The sequence below is a fragment of the Camponotus vicinus genome, unplaced genomic scaffold (genome assembly GCF_025532165.1).
Source record: "Camponotus vicinus isolate PSW18456_S1 unplaced genomic scaffold, iyCamVici1.0 SCAF_1, whole genome shotgun sequence".
Taxonomy (NCBI): Eukaryota; Metazoa; Arthropoda; class Insecta; order Hymenoptera; family Formicidae; genus Camponotus; species Camponotus vicinus.
The window spans coordinates 26,214,410-26,225,099 of record NW_028141945.1 but is presented as its reverse complement, the minus strand read 5'-3'; the positions used below and the strand labels follow the sequence as shown (position 1 = coordinate 26,225,099).

At 33.0% G+C, this 10,690-nt stretch overlaps 1 protein-coding gene across 1 annotated transcript; it reads right to left on the bottom strand.

Annotated features, from left to right (window-relative positions):
- Positions 1-992: 992 nt before the first annotated feature.
- LOC145963104 (uncharacterized) lies at positions 993-7,984 on the bottom strand. The gene is made up of 5 exons (XM_083084802.1): positions 7,724-7,984; positions 7,383-7,636; positions 2,281-2,322; positions 2,051-2,189; positions 993-1,189 (listed from the first exon to the last, which is right to left on the bottom strand). The coding sequence occupies exons 1-5, from the start codon at positions 7,982-7,984 to the stop codon at positions 1,016-1,018; spliced, it is 870 nt and encodes a 289-aa protein (XP_082940928.1). The 3' UTR covers positions 993-1,015.
- Positions 7,985-10,690: the final 2,706 nt, after the last annotated feature.

The following is a 10,690-nucleotide window of genomic DNA, read 5'->3' as shown; positions in this document are numbered from 1 at the left end:
ATGCACGCACACATACAATAGCATGCTATCACTGTGACATCCAGATGCAGCCGCATCTGGTAAGTATATTGACGACATGTGATGCTTAACAGGTAATGCAGGTAGCGTGCAAGCATCTTGCATGCCAAAATGTCGGCATCGTGCAGACATAAATTTTTACAAATGGTAAAATTTATGCTTTTAATATATATTTAATTTTTTTTACAGAAATATAAGGTAAATAAAACATCTAGACTCTCAAAATATGTTTTTTATTCATATATATAAACTTTTATCATATACTGTTTATTGTATTACATATTATATATATATATTTTACTATATAAACGTAATCTATAAATTTTTACATATAATTATTAACGAAATAAAATATATAAGAAATTATAAAGAAATAAAGAAAAATTTATATAACACTATCTATATAATAGTATAAATAAATTTATAATATTTATAAAATATAGGTAAGTTTATAAAAATAATAAGTTTATAAGATGGACAAGAATGTGAAATTTATAATATGAGTTTGTAAGTTATATATGTAAGAAATAAAAAATATGTTTCAAAAATAAAAAAATAATGTAAACTTTAATTTGATAAATCACTTTGATTAATCTGAATCGTCATTATAAGTTGGATTATAATCTATTGACTGATCAATTACATCCGACAGATTTGAATATTCTTGATCATCATCTTGATCATCATCATCTAGTGGTTGCTGAGCATCATGAGAATGAATAAACTGACCTTTTCTTGTATCATCTCTTTTCCTTTCGTTTTAGATTCTTGTTCTAATTAAAAAAAGCTCTCTGTGCTCATTATTTTCTTCATATCTTGGACGTTTTTATTGTCGACGAAAACGCTCTTTTGTACTTTTTAGCGCTTTTATCATCGCATCTTCAAATTCATCACGTCGTGGTTTAGGAAAATTTAAGTTACTGCTGATGGCATCTAAAAATATCATATGTTTATTGTAGATAAATTTTAATTATCAATAAATTATACAATATATTATTTATTTGCCTTCACAAGCTTGTGCAAAACGAGTGACTTTTAAAGCTTTTAAATGTTTTGTACCATGCCAAGTCACTTCCATTGCAATTTTCTCGACATTTTCGAAAACATATTTAAAATAAATTGCAGCGCAATCAATAGGATTTAATCCACCTAAATAAATAAAATAATCGACCTAAAATAAAAATTAAGAAAAGAAAAAATATATTGTATATATTTATAGCTATTTTTTGTTTAATGGCAAATTTAATTATTGGCATGCATAAACAAACATGAATATGTAAAACTTCATAATATCGCAAACAAAAAAAACCATATTTAAGCTCTTGACATACACTGAAAAAATTAATAAATTTAATAAATAAATTTTATTGATAAAAAATCATAATCACCATAAATTTATTTATATTCGTTGTAAAAAAATGAATATGATATATAACATTAAAAAGTACATGTTAATATTTCTAATTTGCATATATATTTTGTTTGTTCAAGGACATACTTGCAATAAATAATGATGTAGTTTTCTTAATTGTCATAAAGCAATAATAAAATGAAGTAGAGGTTTCGAAGAACGATGAAATTTAAATAAAAAATTAGAGATTTAAATAAATATTAGAGATTGAAATAGAACATTAATGTTTGATAATGTTAAAATCCATTCTTTGCTTTAGATTATTTTAGAAGCAAAAAACTTTATAATAAAGTAGACATGCAGTAATTAGTTTTGGTTACAAAATTGATTTAGATGATATAGTGCAAAATTGAGACATTGAATGGTAAAAACATTGGTCACATTAATCACATAGTTCTTACGGTAAAAATTGATGACACCAATGTGAAACATAATAAAATTTCTTTATATCGACAACTGCTGCGATTTTTTAATTTTCTGGAACAAAGTCCTGTGCACAAAAATTCTATAAAACAACTACAAAATCATATTGTAATAAAGTAACGAAATTGTTTTCTCAATTAGAAAACAATTTATATTTTTAGCGTAGATAAAATTGAAATTATGAATTGAAATACTTACAACTTCATCATAGATATCATCACTTATATTATCAAACTCTATTAAACTGTCAATAGATTTAAAAGGAAGACATTTTGGCATCAATTGAACTCTTCTACTTTTTGTTTTAGTTAATCGCAACAACATTGCGTGGTTTTCACTATAAATATATATAAATAAATACATGTAATATAAAAAATAGATTTTGAAACATATTAGAAAGAGTAATTGTTGTATTCACAAAATTATACCTTTCTCTCTTTTCAATAATATCCAAACGTTGATTTAATTTTCTGTAAAAATTTAAGTATATATTAATTAAAAGCCTTTTTTCTTTTGTGTCTAATTTTGTACAAAACTTTAATTATAAAATATGTAACATGTATAATAAAAATAAAATAAAGTATTATAAAATAAAAATATTTGTTATACAGGGCGATCCTGAAAAACGATCCGTCTATAAAATGACGTATTCCTGACACCATTCTAAGACAATTTTTCCTTTACCAAAATTTGATTTGAAGCGTAGTTTTTGAATTATGAGCAAAAATAGTTAGTAAATCACGCGTCGGGTACAGAAGGCAGGCAGGAGCGGCGCGGCGTGCCGCGAGCGCGGGCGCAGCTGACCGCCCGACGGGTGATTACCACCGCATGAGTCGCTAACTATTTTATCTTATAACAAAATTATGTTTTAAATAAAATTTTGGTAAAGAAGAAAATGTCTTAGAATTACGTCAGAAATACGTGTTCCTTAAAATAACGTTATTTTAATAATAAAAAGTTGTTCCGGATCGCCGGCCGTCCGACGTTGCAATCAGCTGATTGCTACACGCGATGTGTGTATGGCGGAGTGTGTGCGTAAGAGAGAGAGAGAGAGAGAGAGAGAGAGAGAGAGAGAGGGAGGGTAGGAGGGACAGACATTCATACACACGCACGCACTTTTTTTCTCGCTCTCTTTCTCTCTTTTACGCAACACTCATACACTCTCTCATTCAGTCTCTCACTCACACTCTCTCGGTCACTCACTCACTCACTCACCTGCTTACTCACTTGCTCACTCACCTTGTAGCAGCGTAGCGAATCTTCATGCTATGTATTGTTGTATCTGCTGCACGGTTATGATTGCTAGAGATGCGCGACACATCGAAATTTTTTCGATTATTAGTCTCACACTCGATTGACACAATACAGATTACGCGATAACGAGTTTACTGTTTATTCACTCACTATTGATTTATCGATACCAAAAATTACTTTCAAAGAAACGCGAATGCAAACAGCACATGACTCGACGCGAAGCGACGGACCGCGGAGACTGCGCGACCACAAGAGTTATGTTGCCAGAAACGCGACACGCGACATCTAACAAACGACTTGCGCGTGGCGCGTGATTGACGCGAGATAAGACGAACGATCGGCTAAAACCTTCGCATTGCGAATGCGGTAGAAAACATGAAACGTATAATGACATACTTAAAAATTAATTATTTATTATAAATAATAACTATTAATAATTTCTAATTATAATAAATAATTATTATTTTAAAAAGCATGTGTTATACGTTATTACGTTTTTACGAAATTATTGCATTCACGATGCGAAGATTTAAGTCAATCGCAAGAATAATGTAATTAAAATTACATTTGGAAAAATTTATTTTTATTCTGCTCACAATGAAATGTTCCAACGTGAAAATGTATTGGTCGCTCTGAAAAGAGCGGATTGACTAAAAAAAATTTTAAAGCAGATGCTCAAAATGCCCGCCATCCATCCTAATGCAAGCTCTCATGCGTTTTAATAAGTTTCTTTCGACGTTTTCCATTATTTCTTCGTCAATATTCCAAATAGCGAATCGTAATCTTGTCTCCAGATCTTCAATATCTTCGGGAAGCGTTTTATAAATTACTTCCTTGCAGTATCCCCATAAGAAAAAATCTAGAGGAGATTGAGATCCGGAGATCTTGCGGGCCAACGTATCGGGCCGTACCGACCCATCCAACGTCCGGGAAAATTCTCGTTTAAGTAATTCGTAACGATCCTGGCGTTGTGTGGCCCAGCACCGTCTTGTTGGAAGATAATATCGTTTCTTTCAAATAATGGCACATCTTCTAAGAAATGTGGTAGATTTTCTGTTAATAAATCGACGTAGATTCTTCCAGTTAAAATATCTGGAAGAATAACTGGACCAAGTATTTCAGTGCCCATTATTCCAGCCCATACATTAATCTTCCAACGAGTTTGAAAATTTCGAAATCGCGTGACTCTGGGATTTTCTTCGCTCCAAAAGTGCATATTATGCACATTAAAAATTTCTTCTTGTGTGAATAGCGATTCATCGCTGAATATCACACGAGAGGAATATCTGGGATCTCGATCGACGTTTCGCAGAAAATTTTCGCAAAACGTTCGTCTTGCAGGGTAATCTGCTGGTCGTAAATGCTGCACGCGTGTATAATGAAACGCGTGCAACTTTTCTTCTTTTAATATTCTTTGTACGGTTGTATAGGATAAATCGTGTTCTCGAGCAACTACCCGAATACTTGTTTCGGGATTATCCTCGAAAGTACGTATGACTCTCTCCGTGTTCCGTACATTTCTAACATCGCGATTTCTCTCAGCGTCGTGTTTGTTCGGCAGGACACTGCCAGTATCATACAGTCTTTGAGCTGCTCTAAGTATGACGCGACCCGATGGATGTCTTCGGTTTGGATATAATTCGGCGTATCTTCTTGCAGCAGGGTTTTGCTGCCCGTGACACTCTCCAAGTGCTATCAGCATGTCATAATATTCTTGACTTGTGTACGCTGCCATATCTTCTTCGCGCTTATTGATAATCGCTGATAATCGCAGGCTTATTGATTGCATCATCGATCGTGCGTCTAATTTATACGATCTTCGCTGGGGGTCTATGCCCCTCCTCGCCTCCCGCGACCAATCGCGAATGTAGCGGACGCTAATTAGTGATTGGTCGCAGGAGGCGAGGAGGGGCATAGACCCCTAGCGAAGATCGTATAAATTAGGCGCACGATCGATGATGCAATCAATAAGCCTGCGATTATGAAGACGAGCGTTTTGCGAAAATTTTCTGCGAAACGTCGATCGAGATCCCAGATATTCCTCTCGTGTGATATTCAGCGATGAATCGCTATTCACACAAGAAGGAATTTTTAATGTGCATAATATGCACTTTTGGAGCGAAGAAAATCCCAGAGTCACGCGATTTCGAAATTTTCAAACTCGTTGGAAGATTAATGTATGGGCTGGAATAATGGGCACTGAAATACTTGGTCCAGTTATTCTTCCAGATATTTTAACTGGAAGAATCTACGATTTATTAACAGAAAATCTACCACATTTCTTAGAAGATGTGCCATTATTTGAAAGAAACGATATTATCTTCCAACAAGACGGTGCTGGGCCACACAACGCCAGGATCGTTACGAATTACTTAAACGAGAATTTTCCCGGACGCTGGATGGGTCGGTACGGCCCGATACGTTGGCCCGCAAGATCTCCGGATCTCAATCTCCTCTAGATTTTTTCTTATGGGGATACTGCAAGGAAGTAATTTATAAAACGCTTCCCGAAGATATTGAAGATCTGGAGACAAGATTACGATTCGCTATTTGGAATTTTCCCGGACGCTGGATGGGTCGGTACGGCCCGATACGTTGGCCCGCAAGATCTCCGGATCTCAATCTCCTCTAGATTTTTTCTTATGGGGATACTGCAAGGAAGTAATTTATAAAACGCTTCCCGAAGATATTGAAGATCTGGAGACAAGATTACGATTCGCTATTTGGAATATTGACGAAGAAATAATGGAAAACGTCGAAAGAAACTTATTAAAACGCATGAGAGCTTGCATTAGGATGGATGGCGGGCATTTTGAGCATCTGCTTTAAAATTTTTTTTAGTCAATCCGCTCTTTTCAGAGCGACCAATACATTTTCACGTTGGAACATTTCATTGTGAGCAGAATAAAAATAAATTTTTCCAAATGTAATTTTAATTACATTATTCTTGCGATTGACTTAAATCTTCGCATCGTGAATGCAATAATTTCGAAAACGTAATAACGTATAACACATGCTTTTTAAAATAATAATTATTTATTATAATTAGAAATTATTAATAGTTATTATTTATAATAAATAATTAATTTTTTAAGTATGTCATTATACGTTTCATGTTTTCTACCGCATTCGCAATGCGAAGGTTTTAGCCGATCGTTCGTCTTATCTCGCGTCAATCACGCGCCACGCGCAAGTCGTTTGTTAGATGTCGCGTGTCGCGTTTCTGGCAACATAACTCTTGTGGTCGCGCAGTCTCCGCGGTCCGTCGCTTCGCGTCGAGTCATGTGCTGTTTGCATTCGCGTTTCTTTGAAAGTAATTTTTGGTATCGATAAATCAATAGTGAGTGAATAAACAGTAAACTCGTTATCGCGTAATCTGTATTGTGTCAATCGAGTGTGAGACTAATAATCGAAAAAATTTCGATGTGTCGCGCATCTCTAGCAATCATAACCGTGTAGCAGATACAACAATACATAGCATGAAGATTCGCTACGCTGCTACAAGGTGAGTGAGCAAGTGAGTAAGCAGGTGAGTGAGTGAGTGAGTGACCAAGAGAGTGTGAGTGAGAGACTGAATGAGAGAGTGTATGAGTGTTGCGTAAAAGAGAGAAAGAGAGCGAGAAAAAAAGTGCGTGCGTGTGTATGAATGTCTGTCCCTCCTACCCTCCCTCTCTCTCTCTCTCTCTCTCTCTCTCTCTCTCTCTCTCTCTCTCTTACGCACACACTCCGCCATACACACATCGCGTGTAGCAATCAGCTGATTGCAACGTCGGACGGCCGGCGATCCGGAACAACTTTTTATTATTAAAATAACGTTATTTTAAGGAACATGTATTTCTGACGTAATTCTAAGACATTTTCTTCTTTACCAAAATTTTATTTAAAACATAATTTTGTTATAAGATAAAATAGTTAGCGACTCATGCGGTGATAATCACCCGTCGGGCGGTCAGCTGCGCCCGCGCTCGCGGCACGCCGCGCCGCTCCTGCCTGCCTTCTGTACCCGACGCGTGATTTACTAACTATTTTTGCTCATAATTCAAAAACTACGCTTCAAATCAAATTTTGGTAAAGGAAAAATTGTCTTAGAATGGTGTCAGGAATACGTCATTTTAAAGACATAACGTTTTTCAAGATCGCCCTGTATACATTACATATATATTTTATATTTTATATATACATATATACAGTAGTATATTATACATATACAGTAGTATAACATATATATATATGTATATATATATATGTATATATATGTATATGTTATACCACTTACTGAAATAATTCTTGAAAAACATTAATAATATGTGTGCATTCAGTCATGTCGCTTTTGCTATTCAAAGAATAGTTAGTGGTTGTTTCAATTCTCGATTTGTCACTTATCTCTAAAGGTTTTATTTGACCAGCTGTATTCTTCGGTACAGAGATTTGTTTTAGACAACGCTGATTTTTTGAAGTATATTCTTTTACTTTAAAAATGTTATTTTCTTGTTCGCTTAGATCGCATTGAGACATTACTGTCACAGATTTCTGCAACAAAGAAAATTATATTAATTAAGCATTATTAATATATAAAAACATATTTTATTATTCTTAAATATTTATTATTCTTTTTACCTGTGACTGATTTTTTGAAAATAATTTATCAGAATTTGTGAAAGTAATGTGCGTATTATTTCCATATTCTAATTTTTTGTTTTTTTCAACTAAAGGTTTCTTTATATTAGATTTTGAATAAATAAAAGGTTGTGATAATGTATTAAATCCTGTATTCTGAGATGACGACATATTATTTGCATTTTCTAAATCATGAATTAAATTTTCCATACTTTCTTCTGAACTAAGAACACCTATACGACGATGATCTCTCTTATTCATCTTAAAAAGACTGTAAAAAAACAAATTAACAAATTGTAAAAAACAAATTGACTTAAAAAAAACAAATTATATTAATCAAAAGAAGATAAAATTTTGGCAATAACATAATCATCAGAACTTGCAGTACAGATTATATCACAAAGCGGAAGTTTGAAACATTTTCCAGCAATTTGGTCGAAATTAATTATTATTAACTCATCGGAAAGCGAGGAACAGTGGAAAATTCCTACACTGGAAGATTGCACTAAGGTATGAAAGAAACTTTCAATCTTTTGAAAACATTTCACTACAAGATAATATTTATTATCATGACCGATAATATTTTGAAGAATGCAAATGCTAGAATCCTTAAGAATTATTGTATCATCCCTTCCATTCAATGACAGAGTAAATTGTTTACAAAGTAAATTTCAATATTGAGAATAATGATGAAAACGAATTTCAGGTACAGGCCCATGCTTATGCAAACCTGAAACTTGAATAAAATTTTCAGTTGAAACAAGTATGTTCTGTAAACTTTTTTCTTCATATCGTCTATTTGCTATTTGTTGCAAATGTTGATTCGGCTTTCTGCAAATTCTTCTGAAATAATTCATATTATTTTCGTATGGGAAAGCTGAAAATGAGTCTAAAGGACCATAATTTTTTACATCATTAGCTAAGTGTAAAAGGCCATGAACGTTATATGAAAGAAATTCTATACCATAATGCTCAGAAGCTCTTTGAACAAAAATTTTTAACATTATTTCTGCTTTATTAATGGCTACTGCATTCTTACAAGAAACAACATCTACCAAAATACGAATCGCAGAATGTAATAACAAAAAATGCAAATACATGGCTTCATTAATGAGTCCATAAAAAATAACAGGACCAGTATACAATAAAATCTGACGATGCTCTGTAGCTTTAAAAGTACGATGCTTTGTTGCATTAATCGGCTTTCTCGCAAATTCTTTTGGACAAAATTTCTTGGCTATTTCTAATCTAGCAGAAAGAGTTTTTATCGAAATAGGTGGAAGTTTTGCAGAGGAAGCATATTTCCCATCAATGATAGCTAAGAATAATTTTTCCATAACACCAAGGCAAACTAAATGCATGTAATCGAAAACAGATTGTTTCACTAAATCTAAAGAAAGACGTGCAATGCAGGATTCACCCTCAATATGATGTTCTCCATCTAAACACATAACATATTCCTCGTTTGTTCGCAATCTATGATCAACACCACTATATATCATGACACCTTGGCGAATACTTCTTCCTATAACCCAACATTTAGAACATGGAGCTCGAGATTTATGACCTTGATGTCCTAATATAAAAGCACGTGCTACTGCATCTGCAATAAAGCAACGGAGATTAAATGATATCTTTTTTCCATTAAAAACAATCCCATTATTATTTTCAACTTGTAGCACATCATCGACAAATGGTTTCACTAATTCTGTAGCACTTGTTGCTTCGAAGATCCTTTCCAAACTCCTACGATTTCTGGCTTGCTTTGATGAATATTAGCAATTCTGATTTGTATAGGGTATAACTGAATATTGCTTGCACTATCTAAAGAAACACCATCTATGTGAAAATCTATTTCTAAATTAATAGGAATCATATTTGAAGGAATAATTTGAAGAATAGATTTAACACCTTCTTCGAAACCTAAATGGAGATATTGCCCTCCAGCAATATTATCAATATGACATGACGTACGAGGAGTATGCATAATTGTTCTTGGATCGCTGTGAAGCTGTGAAAAGCAAGAATGAGTTTTGAGAAGTTTTAAAATTTCTTTAGCTTGGACATGATTAATATCTGTTTTTAAAAACACAGAAGCAAGTCGTTCTTCGAAATTGTTTTTTTTTTATAGGTATCAAAGAATACTCAATTCTATTAGATTTATTTTTGTTTTCAATTGCCACATCAAAAATATTGGAACTCAAATTATCATACTCTATATTATTAATTGTATCATTATTCTGATAAGAGTTAGGAATAAATTTTATGTTTTGAGAATTTTGCATAATAGATGAACTGGTTGAATCATTTACTTCAAAAACATGTACTTTTTCATTGGATTTTAAAGACATTTGAACAGTATTTATCATTTCTTTACGTAAAACAAGAAGTGTACGAGCTAATTTTTGTCTATGTCTGATTGAAACATTATGAATAATTTTACGAGAACGTCTTTTTTGTATTTTATACATTGGTGCAAGTTAAAAAGTTAAAGAACTAAAAGCTAATTAAAAAACTAAAGCTATAAAATTCAAAAAATATTTGAAAATGATAATGATAGTTTATGTTGAGGTTGTGTGAAGTTTATACAATTAATTACTAAATATTTATAAATTACACAGTATATATTATTTGTATAATAAATAAAATATACTGTCCTTCAGATTGAAGTAAAAAAGAGACCTTGTAGAAAAGGATGTTTGAAAGAATCCTATGAACTGCATGTGTTGTTTATATTCTCTTTGATTCGCACGTAATTTTGCACGCCTGTATTTTCATTGTGCGTGTGTGCTTGCAGAATGCTTGTATAAACTAACCTTTATTCTTTAACGTATTATGATAACATTATGCAAGCATCGTTTGCTTTATTCGATATAAAATAACACAGTGATAGCATAGTGTCCGTATGACGTGCTAAACACAACGTGCACTGTCGTGCTAGCACACTTGGTTATCGGGGATTATATA

Excerpts from the sequence above, each read along its gene's own strand:
- LOC145963104 (XM_083084802.1), bottom strand. The coding sequence starts at position 7,984 with ATGAATAAGAGAGATCATCGTCGTATAGGTGTTCTTAGTTCAGAAGAA. Across the intron at positions 2,323-7,382 it reads GTTTTTCAAGAATTATTTCA|AAAATTAAATCAACGTTTGG; the intron begins GTAAGTGGTATA and ends AAATTTTTACAG. Across the intron at positions 2,190-2,280 it reads ATTATTGAAAAGAGAGAAAG|TGAAAACCACGCAATGTTGT; the intron begins GTATAATTTTGT and ends ATATATTTATAG.